This window comes from Bidens hawaiensis, unplaced genomic scaffold (assembly GCF_021521415.1).
Source record: "Bidens hawaiensis isolate Kalapana, Puna unplaced genomic scaffold, B.hawaiensis_p1.1 tig00016786_1, whole genome shotgun sequence".
NCBI lineage: Eukaryota > Viridiplantae > Streptophyta > Magnoliopsida > Asterales > Asteraceae > Bidens > Bidens hawaiensis.
Genome location: NW_027492546.1, coordinates 431,391 through 445,779, shown reverse-complemented (window position 1 = coordinate 445,779; position 14,389 = coordinate 431,391). Strand labels below are relative to the sequence as shown.

Here is a 14,389-nt window from a genome sequence, read left to right as displayed (position 1 = left end):
ACCTGGTTAGACAGACAGTTTGCTGGGTGCCAACGATTGTGTTCAGCGGTGGTGGACTAACCGGTCAAAATTAAACGCACTCTTACATGCTTAGTATTCAGAAACACCTTAGCATACAACCAAACCAATTATTTAGCATCACCGAATCATAGATTCTCATGGTCCAAAACTTTTAAAATAATACAAGTCTTACACCTCTCATAACAAGAATACAAAAACACCAACACCAACACCAACACCAACACCAACACCAACACCAGATTCATTTATATCTACAATAAATGTGTTCTACAAAACATGCCATAAAAAGTCATTTCAAGACAGCCCGGTATGTAGATCGGGACATGGGCCCACACCCACCCCCGACAATAATGCATCAATCAGTTTCTGTTTTCCCTTTTACTATCATCTAATACCTGTAACCTGAACCGGAACCAGGCGGTGCTGGCGGCAATCGGTTAGGCGTGCGGCGGCCCGTGGAGTTTGATCTTGACCCCGCTCCATCATCGCCATTCTCATAAGGCCCATTGCCCCTGCGCCCGTGACCATTGGATCCAAATCTAGAGTCGAGGCTTGTGGGCCCGTTAGCAGCAGAACCAAAAGCGGATCTCCAATCACCTCCTGAAGATCCACCACTTCCTGGACTTTCTGTTAAACTCGAAGTTTTAAGATATATTAGATTACTAGGAGTGTGCATGAAACTGAACAAACCGATCATAAACCTAAAAAGAAACCGAACAGAAAAGAAAACCGACGGCTTGGTTTTATGTTTCCGTAAACACCGGACTTTGGATTCGGTTTCGGTTATGAGTGTAATAGAAGCAAAAAATAACAAAGACTACAAATTCCCATTTATTTAATTTGAGTTTTAAATGATTTATAAGAATTTAATAAACGGTGTAACCCAAACATTTTAGTCCAAATGTAACAATAATTAATTACTAACAAAAAGATTTATCTTCAAATGCATTATTTGAACCAATTTTTTTTATTTTTTTTGCCTCAAAATTTTAAGCCCAAATGACAAAACCGAAACCAAACAAGAATCACACTAAAAACCCAAAAAACCTAAACCGGGCGTTATTAAAAACTCAGAAATTTCGGTTTTTGGTTTGGTTTGAGCTTAAAACGGACCCATGAGTCAATTTTACTGCCGAGTCAACCAAAAAAGCCCGACCCGTTAACAGTTAAACATGATGATTATTATTACCTGCAGGGCTGTCGTTTGACATGCCTGTATCAGCCGCTGCTCGGTTATCGTGAATGCTGAGCTGACGGGTGAGTTTTGAGAGAAGAGAGGATTGCTTCTGTATTTTCTCTCTTTTTCTTTTAACATTACCATCTTCTTGAAGCAGTTCTTCTATCCTTGCAGTGCTTTGAGAACTTTGACAAAAATAAAAAAGTCAAAACAGGCAATAAAAAGACCCAAATAAATTATTGCAATTTGCAATATTAATTGACATATTTGAAACCATGAACTAACCTTACAGAACTATAGAGTTTATTCAGCATGTCTTCTTTAGCTTTTTCTACTTGGCAAAGAACAACTGCCTGCATAACCACAACATATACTCAAATCAAATAATAAATTAAAAAAAAAAGAATTCAGAATATGATTTTGGTCCCTGTGATGTTTAACTATCGGTCCTAAAAGGAATCTTATATCATGCGCCCCTCCAATAAGTGTTAAACAGGCGAAACCACAAGAACCAAAAGTGTAATTTACTAAAATATATTTAAAATGATGAATAGAACACCTTCGGGACATTAGCTGCAAGGCTGTTGAGGACCGCTTCAACATAACCACGTACTTCTTGAGCCATCCAACGAAGCTCTTCCTCTGGATCTACTGGTTTTCTAACCATTGTATCCTATTATAATATAAATAAATAATGTTTTAATTATGATTAGAAAAACAATATTATGTCAACAATAATACAACAAAAGGTGGGTAACTCACAAGAGAACCGTCAGAATGAGTTTGTCGAATGGGGGGGGCATCAGGCTTGAGTTTGACTTCACCCCCTTTGGCACCCATCACAGCTCTTATTTTATTTAACCACTCGGCTTTATCGACCGCGCTCTCAGCCTTTAACACAACAGCGCTATGAGCTGTATAACCACTTGTTAAACTTTAGGTCTGCATTGGCAAAAAAATGATATAACTGCATACAAATATATTGCAATCGGTAAAATTACCTTTCAGCACAGTCTTGTATGCAACTTTGCTGGTTATTTTGAAGAGCAGACTAGGCGGTTTTTCTTCTGCCTTTTTCTTATCCTTCGAACTTTTGGACGGGGGTGGTTCATCATCTTCAATTTCTTCTATTGCGCATTCCTGATAATATACATCAGCAATTTAAACTACAAAATTATATAAAAACTTTGGTTGTTTTAAACCAAAGAAATAATTTATCAATCATCATCATATAATAATAAAATATCTACCAAGAAGTAGGAGTGTAGAGTAAACAAGCCAAGTTTCGGTAATATCTACCAACACGAGGCTACCTCTTAAAATATCTACCAACACGCTCTCTAAAGCTCGAATCAAGCCAGGCTTACCAAAGCTCGAGCCTAAAATAAGCGAGTTTAACAAACAAGCCCGAGCTTCAAATACCAGCTCCACTAGGCTCACGAGCCTAAATGAGCTTTTTATTTATTTCAATATAGCATTTTTTGATGTAATAAATATATATTACATGATAAAAATAACTCCACGTAAAATTGAGAAAAAAATTAACTAAATCATATATATTATATTAAAATTAAAAATATATATAATTTGAAGGCTGGTGCTGTTTGGTAGTCTCTTAATGGCTCATAGCCTCTTAATGGTTAAGAGGTAACCTTAAGTCTGAATGGTTAAGAGAGGCTACCTCTTAACCATTCAGACTTAAGGCTACCTCTTAACCATTAAGAAGTTATGAATCATTATAAGTTAGCCTCTTAATGGCCATTAAGAGACTACCATCTTTATTATATGTAATCCTGTGATTCTAAGTTTATACGAGTAAAAGCCAAATTACATAGATGTGTAATAATCAAAATATACGTATGTATAATAACCAATTTACGTATATTTAATCATAAAATTACATATAATAAATGACAAAACGACCCTCGAATAGTATTAAATATACAAAACAGTTAAATAAAATGATCGGTTGGTAAGAATTCTTAAAATGTTTGGAGGTTCTGACATGATCCTGATCCTTTAAAAGAAATTAACTAATTATACATATACATATATATAAATATAACAATTAAAAATTGACAGAATTACAGAAATTGTCCTTTATGTTTACACCAAATTTCAGTGGTTGTCCTTTATCTTTAAAAGTAACAAATTTTGCACTTTACGTTTAAAAATCTAACAGTGTTTGTCCTTTAGCCCTAACCCAGTTATTTTTTCTCGTTAAGTCAACTTATGTTGACCCAATAAGAGGGTATTATTGTACTTTCTTTTATTAATAATTAAAATTAAAAAAAAACAAATAAAACATTAAACTACCCCACCCATCCACCCTACCATTTCTCTCTGAATTGACTCTCTCTCTCCCTCTCTTCTCATTGCTCTTCCTCTCTCTTAATCTCACCACCACCCACCATCCAAACCACCTGCCACCACAAACCATCACCACCGTCGCCTGAAAATTGAATCCTTTTAACCTACCATCTAACACCACCACATGATAATCATAATCCACCAACCACTGGCACTTACAACCGCGAAACCCAACCTCCAGCAACTATCGCATGAATCCACCGCCATATAGCTTCTCTCCAGAACCCACTAATCGTCGGATTTCTTGCCGGAAAAACGAGCGCAAACTAAAGAAAACATAGGTCTTTTCCAGGGACCACCTCCGCCTCCGTAAAAAATCGGGAGGTAGAAGACCACCTTTTCCGGTGCGGCGAGGGTCCGATTAGCACATTCAAATCAATACTGTTGTATAAAGATGGATCTGTAATTCTGATTGATGGAGAGTCTATTTTAGTATCATTTTCCCTAATTTTAGTGCCCTTTATTAATGTCGATCAATATGCCCTAGTTGTAATTGCTTTTGATTTGGAACCAGATCCGGCCCTGTAGTTTTTCCGACGAGAAACCCAAATCCGGCGTGGTCATAGCTAGTGGTGGTCGAAAGGCTACCGGATTTAATGGTGGATGTGGGAGGATGATGGTGGTGATGGTTTCTGGTGGGTGAGGGATGATGGCGGTGGTGGTTGTTTCCGGTGGGTGAGGGAGGATGGCAGTGGTGGTTGTTTCTGGTGGGTGGATGGAGTGAGAGAGAAGAGGGGGGGGGGGGGTTGTTGAGAGAGAGTTTATCTTTATCTCTCTCTCTATATATATATATACATATAAATATATATATAAATAGTTAAAAGTTAATTTATTTTAATTATTAAAAATGATTTTTTTAATAATTATGTAAAATGACCAATTTACCCTCATGTGCATGGCACATGAGCAGACTTAACGATAAAAACTAACTGGGTTTGGGCTAAAGGACAAACGGTGTAACATTTTGAAACGTAAAGTACAAAATATGTTTCTTTTAAAGATAAAGGACAACCACTGAAATTTGGTGTAAACATAAAGGACAATTTCTGTAATTCTGTCATTAAAAATTTAACAAACAAGCCGAGCCCGAGCTTGAAGACTTTCCCACAAACTAAGCTCGACTTGTTTAAATCCCTAACAACGAATCACTAAGAGTTTCTTGTTAAACAAGAAACAAACAGAGAGGCGTAGTGCAAATGAAAATCCAAGATCTTTTGGTAAGTTAAAAGTAAGGAATCAATATAGAATAAAGATGATATGCATATGTTAAGATATACAATTAAAAATGAAACTAAACTTTAAGAGATTCTCAACACATACCTCCAAAGTGATGACACCACGAAAATTTCTCTCTTCTTGTTTTTTAGTATATCCAAGCTGCAGAAAACATATTTACCCAAAGAACATCATTCACAATTCAAATTATACATTCTTTAAAATTAAAATTAAGGGGCAACTTCATATATACCCTTACAAACATTAAAAATATCATATATACCCATGTAAAACTAAAAATATCATATGTACCCTTACAAATTAAACAAAATATCCTATATACCCATTTAATTAATAATAATTTAGCAAATGACCGATTTACCCTATCTAATAACATCTTTAGGTAAAAAAAGGAAAAGACAATCAAATAATTTCCACAATCCACTTCTTCATCGTTAACATGTTTGAATATTATAATGCAAAGAATCAATTTTGTCCAAAATTTACACAGTTGGTGATGCCCGGAAGGTAGACAACCTGAAACGATCTAACTCCAAACACCCAGAACGGAAACCGCCATCATATCTGGCACTCCTCAGATCTGAAATCGCCGTTATTGCAATAAACCGCTATCATCGCCGGTCACCACGGAGTTGTCCAACCCTCTCCATTGCCTGTCACAAACGGTGGTGATGGCGGTGTGTGCAGTGGATGAAGACAGACGGTGGTGAGGCAATGGCTGGAGAAGAAAATCCGTCGCCGGAACTGATCGGAATAGTTGCCAGAATGTTGGTAGAGCTTGTCAGAGGCAGAGATAGTGGTAGAGTTGGTCGTAATAGTTCCTGGTTGCTCGATGCTAATACGGACGGGAAAGGGTGGAGTTGTCGGAATTTAGGAGATTTGGAATTTTGGATTTTAGTTTACTCATAATATAAAAGGATAGACTGGTCATCAAGTAAAAATTCATTAAACTTGGGTATATATGATATTTTCATTTTTGGTTGGGTATACATGATATATTCAAAGTTTGGAAGGGTATATATGAAATTAATCCTAAAATTAAATTCCCAATTAACGCAGATCAAGAAACTACAAAATCTTAAAATGCTGTTAAGCAATCAATTAAAATAAACAAATTAATTTGCGTCAATAGTAGCACACAGATTATGAATCTAACCTTCCTAGTTTTATCATTTAAAACAAACCATCTCCTACTCCACCCGTTAGTTTTTGCACTTTTCTTCAACAAGAATCCTACATGAAGAGAACATAAGTTATATATACACTATACATCCTTCAAATAAAATAATGTCTAATAACACAGTATACTGTTATATACAAATATACGTATATTTGATATAATAATGCATGATGACGTCAAAGTGTAAGCAAACCTGCTGTTATCTCCCCCTCAGGTCCTGCAGTCTTTAGAGAGGATTCCTCTTGTGCATCCTTATCTTGTTTGGTATCTTTCATTGATTTTAAGTTTCCACCTGTTTGAGGACTTGCTGACTAAACAAAGCAGAAACAAATTACAAGCAGAAACTTTATTGTTCAATTAGATCAATTATATTTTTCTAAATATAATATAATCAGGCCTCTTAATTTACCCTGTTTAGCAAAGATTGTTCCGCATCAACAGCCTTCTTGGAAGATTTGGTTTTAATCTCTTCTTCTCGTCTCTGCCTTTCCATCCTGATACAAAAAATAATAATAATCTACAAATAAATAAAATTTCAACTATTTGTGCACATCGACAATAGAACCAACACAAAAACATGGTAACTCCATAAGATTTTCATGTACGTTTTACATCATTAAAAGTCAAGGAAAACAAAAACAGATTTAAAAGTGAGACCTAACCAAAATAATGGGGTCTTGTACAACCACAACCAAAATGATAAAAATAAACAAAATTCAAGGTTGGTCATGAGAAAGAAACTAAAAACAGCCTGTTACATGAAAAATAATATAGAGGGGATCAGCTGTAAAATGTAATTGTTGAGCAGTATAAGGGTTACATACTTAAACTTATAATAGTAGAAGTTACTCTGTTAAACCATAGCAAAAAAGAGAAAAAAACATGGAGTTTCAGGTTTTGGGCAATTTTAAACTTTCTTTTTGCGCGTTTAAAAGAAAAAAAGGTTCTTTCTTGCATAATTAAATCCGTAACTTTTTAAAATGGGCCTTTTCGTTCAGTTATATAGATTAAGAGGGTTAATCATGCAAAAACAAAGTTAAAAACTCAACGCACAAAACATGAATGTCCATGTTTGTAACATATAAACACTATCAGTTAAACTATATATTTAATAACTACCCGGCCACTAACATGTCAGCAATAACAATTCTAACCATCACAATACAAGTCATACCTTCTCTGCACTAAACGAATAAAATGTTGAGGTGGGACAAACACCCGTTCCATGTCAACAAGTGCAGTCACCATGGTCTTTGCATCATTCTTAAACCCTTCCAAAGCAGTAGTAGCAATTGCCACCACCTAATTAAAATAATATAACATAGGTTATAAATTAAGATAAAGCAACAAAAACATTAACAAAAATTTATTGCATATAGTAGATATAAGTACCTCTCTCTTAAACGTAGGATATCTACCAAGTCCTGGTGTAGCATTAGCTGATGCTGAAACTATATCAGCAAGTACGCGATGAACCTGTAACCATAAATATAATTACAAAACTTATACTTTTTAAGAACATTAGAAATAACACATAAAACCTCCAGTAAGCATAAAAAAATGTAATGCGATAAAAACACATTATAGTATCAAAGGCCCAGGTAAGTAAATGACAGCAAGCAAACAAATGAAATCATATGAATAAGAAAAAAGAGGTAAACATGTTACTCAACTTAAACATATGAAATAACTGACATTCACAGTTAAAAGGGTGGCAGATTATGTGCATTTTTACCTCATCAACACAGAGACGTGACGGCTCCTTTGCGAGCTCTAATACGCCCTTTATTAACGACCGCAATCCTTTCTCTGGAGATATAAGGTAAGGTTGATAGCCATCTGCTTCTAGAACAATCTGATACCAATTCCAAAGTCGTCATATAGTAGCAACAATAACTTGAGTGAGCAAAAATTTAAGAAAAATAAATCATACCCTTTTGACGTTTTGTAGGTCAAAATGTCTGTCAAGAGGAAGTTGTTTGATCCTGTTAGGAAAGTTACCCTCAAAACTTGCAACAACTTTCCAGCCACTACCCTGAAAATAATGAAGCAAGAAGATAAGAAAAAGAGCCAAGAGGAAATACAACAAACAAATAAATAGTTCATGATTTATGTAAAACCGATAACTTGACGTTTTATGGTCATGAAGAAACCAGAGATGTATCAAAGGGCTAATAACATTAATTAGAGAGAAAGAGAGAGAGGGGGGGGGGTGCCCCCTCTTAGCTTGCAAAATGTCATATTTACCAAAAACATCCTTTAAAATCATTGAACCTTGTTCATTATAAACTTGTGTTTTGATATATATGATAGTAGCGAAGTTAAAGAGCGCATATGAAATTCTCACTATAAAAAACAGTAAGTTAATCTCTCAAGATGTCTTTATCCCACAAACATCAGTATGTCTAGCATTTGTCAATGCTGCCATATAGTTGCCAAGCCTATGTGACACCTTAAATATAAGGCCACAAAAATAAAGTCATAATCAACTGTCAAGCAGGATAATAAGCAAGAGGTTGCAAAAAGAAGTGTAGCCTTAAAGGAGTTGTCTTTACATTTGAACTCTATAACACAGATCAATATTATCCTTCTATTGACCAGTGACATTCTTACTAAGTGACCTAAAATCCCACCAAAAACTTGAATAAGATGTTACAACAGGCTTCTGTTAAGTTAACATGGAACAAATAATATACAAATCAAGTCCACAAATGTAAGAAAAGTGATAAAAATTAACAAATGTAAATAATTAAATATGCATAACTAATCATTGTTTGTTATGTGTTCTCACCTCTCCAGTCATGATATGTTGAAGAAACTTGTCCTCAAATTCACGACAAAGCTCCAAAGCCAAAGCTCTTGTACCTTCAGAACTGGTGACCATTGATTCCCCAAGCCTTACCAACTCATCTTGCACAATTTGAGACTTACCCTGAAGCCTGTATAAAAAAAAAACTGTACTGACAAACTGACCTAAGACCACAAAAGGCAATAGATAAAACAAAGTGTTCATCCATGAACGGCATAAAAACAACAATGTAACACAAAATTATTAAACAAGTAAAGTAAAACCTGCTTTAATGTCAAATATATGTTACCAAGAACCTTTTCCAACTCACTTGAGAGAGAGAGTAGAATTTCTACATAGGTGACTAATTATATAAAGAAGAGAGTAAAATTTCTACAAAGGTGACTACTTATATGAAGAATAGTAGCGTAATATAAATCTAGTTTAAACAGATTTCAAATCATCTTATACATATAGACATCATTATCTACAAGCTTGATTTTATAAAGTGTGGCGCCCTGATGCGTTTCGACCTCAAAAGCCAATGTGCAATGCACAATGGTGCGCGTCACGTATGTAAAGCGTTCATTATTATAAAAATACTAAAAAAGCTATCTGTAGACAATATTTTATACTCTTAACTTTTAAACACTAAATTATAGCATATGTTCATCATCTCTGGCCACATGTGTTCAATAAATGGCAAATTTGTTCAAATACTCAATTCCATTGCTCGATCAATGATCAGATTTGAAAAATCAAGATCACATCTAATTTGCTCAAATATTGGTTGACTGCAAGACCAAATGACACATCAGATTGCATCAAGCCACAGAAGCCGCATCGCACGCGTATCATGGAATCAAATCGCATTGCTGCAGTTGATGCGATCTCATCACCGCATCATGTGCATTGCGCATTATGCGCTCCTAAGAAGCCAATATTGAAACCAAGTCTAACGCACACATTTTAAAACCAAGTGTACAAGCATGTAAAACAATTAATAGTTTTCTTTTAAGTAGAAAATGAAAACACTATTGTCACATGTTTAAGTGATGCTGATGACTGACAAAAGGGTATAAAGTAAACTATACAGCAACAAGTACGAACAAAAATGACTATCTTTGCAGTACATTTTGAAGAAAAATGTTTCAAATAATCAAATCATACCCGGATAAAAGACTTGGAAGCCTAACTTTCATTCGGCTACGGATTTGATGAGCAAGGGTTTCCACCAGGGCTAATCTACCAAGCTTGCTCTGAGGGGCCCCTGTCAATATAGATTTCAAACTCTCACTTTCAGCCCGCCAAGCAGTCTCTAATGAGTTATCGGACCCCACACTTCCAGATTGTGCTGAAGCAATTGAAACTGATTGACCAATTAGAGCAACCCATGGGATATCAGCTGCACTTCTTGGGCCTTGACCCATAAGAAGTGCCTGGACAGCAGCAAGAATCTTGGGATCTGAAGATGCTTGATCTACTTTACTGATGACACCAATGGTTCTTGTTGCTACATTCAAAGATTACAACTTAAATATTAAGACGGTGAAATAAAACTGAAATTATATTAGAGAACCCACATTCTGCATCATATTCCTTAGCGTATCTGAGGGCTTTTGCAGAGGAAACTTCAGGTGTCTGAGCAGCAGGTATTACAACCAGTAGAACAGCATCATTGTGCTGAGCATACTCACTCTGAAAGAATTTTAAAAAATATATATATATTTGAATTAATGTAACTTAAAAAACAATGATGTGACCAAAACAGCCAATTTCAAATCACTCACCAAAGAGTCATCAAGATTTCCCTTATCAACTCCAGGGAGATCAATCAATTTCAAAGGAGGAGCTGTAAACCATATGCTTGAGTTAGAAATCAATTCTTCAAATGATAAGTTACATTTAAGAAATGGAATCATGAATATCTATTTATACTCACATGTACTTGTTTTAAGCTTCAAATATATTTCATCACGACTCTTGCTTGAAATTTTACTAAGCCTATCCTGTAATGAGAGACGAAGAGCACCTGCATTTATTATTCAATATCAATAAAATGAAACTCACAATTTGTATACAATTAAAGGGCCACCAGTATGACATGAGGACTCACTTGCTGACACAGGTTGGGATTTACTATCAATCTGCAGTACAATTGATTTGGCGCTTAAGTTCTCGTCCCTCTTTAAGTCGATGCATATAGGCGCACGCGTTGCACCACCTTCACCAGTTGGCTGTTTGAATTGAGAATGAGGCCGAATACGAAGATCAGAATTAGTACATTTAAGCTCACACCTCCACATCATCAAAATTTGATATGGCAGATGACTCATATCTTGTTCATTTATTACAACATGCATATTTATCATAATAAACTTGAGTCTGAGGTCCAGACTATAAAATAAAAAGGAAGAGAAATGAAGAGCATACCAGTGCAGGATGCCCTATCAAACTGTTCAAAACTGCTGATTTTCCTGCACTCTGCACAATTGAAAGCCATTATTAAGATCTAGCTACCATGCCATAACTTAATGACAAAAAAGCCTAAAGTCGGAAAAATCATAAACAGTCTGTAGAGTAGCGTAGAAACAAAATGACAAAACACCTTTAATCTGTATAATAACCTAAGTTGAAAACATAGTGCTTATAGAAAAACAGTACAAACACTAAAGCAAATACAACTTAACTCATCTACAAACCATTAAATAGAAATCGAAACGAACAATGCAATTCACACTGTAAAAACAAGTATGACGACAACTAACAATTCCTAAAAACAGATTTGCTATGACAAACAGTAAACCCAGGCTAACTCAGTTCCTAATTACACTAACCTAAAATTCATCACAATTAAGATCACAACACATCCAAATCATATAATAACTGAAGTACAAGATCAAAATACATTCTGAATACAAGATCTCGTATTCCTAATAACAGATTTGCAATCACACACAGTAAACCAGTTCCTAATCACACACAATTAAGATCGGAATCGATAGATCCACCGACAAAATGAATGAATTAGTCAGATGCAATGACTTACAGTGTTTCCAAGAGCAACAACATTAAGAAACGTGGAAGTGCTGCGTCTAGAAGAGTTATCGTCAACATCTTCATCGTTAAGCAGAGCCGAAGCCTGCCGCATCGAATCCGCAAGCAGCGTCAGTTCTTCAATCGCCTCCATTTCGATCGAACCCTAGCTTTACAGATCGACTATCGCAGTAAAGTAAACCCTAGGCTTTTGGTGGAATTGGATCTACGATGAGATTTGAAATTCAAATCGGATGAAAAAGAGGAAGGAATTATGTAACAACAGAGAGATGATGGATGATATAAGGAATCGGTCAGTCACCCCTACGGAAGAATATTATATTATTATTAATAATACGAGTAATATTCATGATGTAGGTTTTAACAAGACTCTATCTCAAGTGTGATTTAATTAGGTTTTTGTTAAATCCAAAATAGATATCATAATCCTAAAAATAGCTAATGTTGGTTACTCATTATTCATTAATAATTGATTACCAGTGATTTTACGTGCACGAATTTTTTATTTTTACGACGGTGAGTCGCTGTGAATTTAATTGATACAGTACTCATTACGTTTGTCACGTACCAGAATTAAACCCAAAAAATAAATTCGTTGAATTAATATATGAAAATAATTAAAATATTTGAAACGACGTTTATTTGTGTAACATCCTAAAATTTATAATGTTGAATAAAGAAAGTTACGTTTAGTGATTTCGCGTTATTAATTAATTAATATCGAGTAAAGAACGGATCATGGACTTAGAGTAATTGAGGTGGGTTAAATGAGAATGGGCCTTAGGTCCATGGGCTTTAAGGGATATAAATATCCCCTAAACCAACCTAAAACCCTAAACTCTCATTTCATTTCCATCATAATCTCTACACACTCCAAACACACACACACCATAAACGAGCAAGATCCGAGAGAGAGTAAACGTTAGTTGGTATTAGATCTTATTACACGAGATCTAGAGTGCATAAACAAGCTAACCAAGATCGAACGAGCGCTAAAGGTATGTTCCTGACCTTTAAAGTTTACGTAGTATTGAACGTTTTTACTTAAAGGTCCAAGTTTTATAGTATATACGGGATATATATACGACCGAAAACGGTTAGGGAACGTAGTGGGTGATGTCGAACCATAACAAGGGTATTAAAATCGCCAAAATGCTTGATAAAAACCAAACCCGTAGCTGAACTGGGCAACTTCGCCTGCAAAACCATAACTTCGCCTGCAAAGCCATAACTTCGCCTGCAAAACTTAACTTCGCCTGCAAGCTTAACTTCGCTTGCAAGCAAGTTCGCATAACTAATTAACTTCGCCTGAGTTAAGTTCGCTTAAGGTTTAACTTCGCCTAAAGCTAAGTTCGCTTAAGGTTTAACTTCGCCTAAAGCTAAGTTCGCCTAAGGTTTAACTTCGCCTAAAGTCAAGTTCGATTAGAAAATAAATTAAAAACCTAATGAAAAATGTGTTAAGACAGTTAATGGAAATAAAATTTTTCCAAGCTGACCTGGCAGCTCGACCCCAGCCAGGGGCTCTGCCCTTTGGACCCTGCTAGGGGCTGCCACCCCTAGACCCCGCTGCCAGGGGCGCTGCCCCCGGACCCCCGTTCGTTGTGGGTCATATAAAGATAGAAATACAACATGAGTAGTAGTAGTTAATTGATACGTGTAAATATTATACAGTTAGCCGTGCACAGCTCAAGAAGGGAATAACTATTAACGGAGAGCGTAACAGGATTCAGGTGAGTTTCTAGCCCCACTTCTGTGTTATGTTTTCGGGGCTGTGTGCATACTCGATATGTTTGTTAATACATTTATCCTAAATGATAAGTGTATGCCTTATATGAATGATGTGAAATGTATGAATGATTGCCTGATGGTACGTGAACGATCTTCGAATATTGCACGTACTGCCAGGTTGTAACGCTGTGTATAAGGTAAGTATGATATGTACGCTTATGTTTATGAATGTGATAAAGTTAATAAAAGAAGGAAAGGATGGTTGTATGGTTGTATGGTTACGAAGAGGGTACCGGGCCCTAATAATACTCGAGGTATGATGTATGGTTGTATGGTAACGAAGAGGGAATCGAACCCTACTAATATTCGAGAACTAGGGAACCGAACCCTACTAATATTCGAGGAAAGAGGGTACCGAGCCCTAATAATACTCGAGGAAGGAGGGTACCGAGCCCTAATAATACTCGAGGAAGGAGGGTACCGAGCCCTAATAATACTCAAGGAATGTAGGGCGTAATGCTCTTTATAACGTAAGATATGAAAGCAAGTTAAAACAAAAGAAAGTATGAAAGTATGAAAGTATGATTGAAAGAATATAAGTTTATGTGTATTGTATAATGTATGATTAACTAGAACTCAATCAGCGTAGCTGACTTTTAGTATGCACGCAGGTGAGTAGGATGAGGCAGCTCGCTTGAGGAGACACGTGACACTGAATAAGAGGCTGGCATCGGAAGACTCAAGACGTTTAAGTTTAACGTTTTGTTTATTTGAAAGACAAGATGACGTTTTAAGACAAGATGTGTTTTGTTATGAAATGTTTTATGAAAGC

At 35.8% G+C, this 14,389-nt stretch overlaps 1 protein-coding gene across 1 annotated transcript; it reads right to left on the bottom strand.

Moving 5' to 3' along the window:
* Positions 1 to 260: 260 nt before the first annotated feature.
* Positions 261 to 11,966, bottom strand: LOC143552176 (dynamin-2A-like). Its single transcript, XM_077042451.1, has 22 exons — positions 11,822 to 11,966; positions 11,206 to 11,256; positions 10,889 to 11,009; positions 10,715 to 10,804; positions 10,563 to 10,624; positions 10,356 to 10,470; positions 9,943 to 10,285; positions 8,776 to 8,923; positions 7,918 to 8,019; positions 7,720 to 7,839; positions 7,377 to 7,460; positions 7,159 to 7,286; positions 6,394 to 6,478; positions 6,178 to 6,295; positions 5,961 to 6,037; positions 4,889 to 4,945; positions 2,200 to 2,338; positions 1,961 to 2,112; positions 1,758 to 1,871; positions 1,484 to 1,551; positions 1,211 to 1,383; positions 261 to 648 (listed from the first exon to the last, which is right to left on the bottom strand). Exons 1-22 carry the CDS (start codon positions 11,960 to 11,962, stop codon positions 410 to 412), a joined length of 2,727 nt encoding a protein of 908 aa, XP_076898566.1. The 5' UTR covers positions 11,963 to 11,966; the 3' UTR covers positions 261 to 409.
* Positions 11,967 to 14,389: the final 2,423 nt, after the last annotated feature.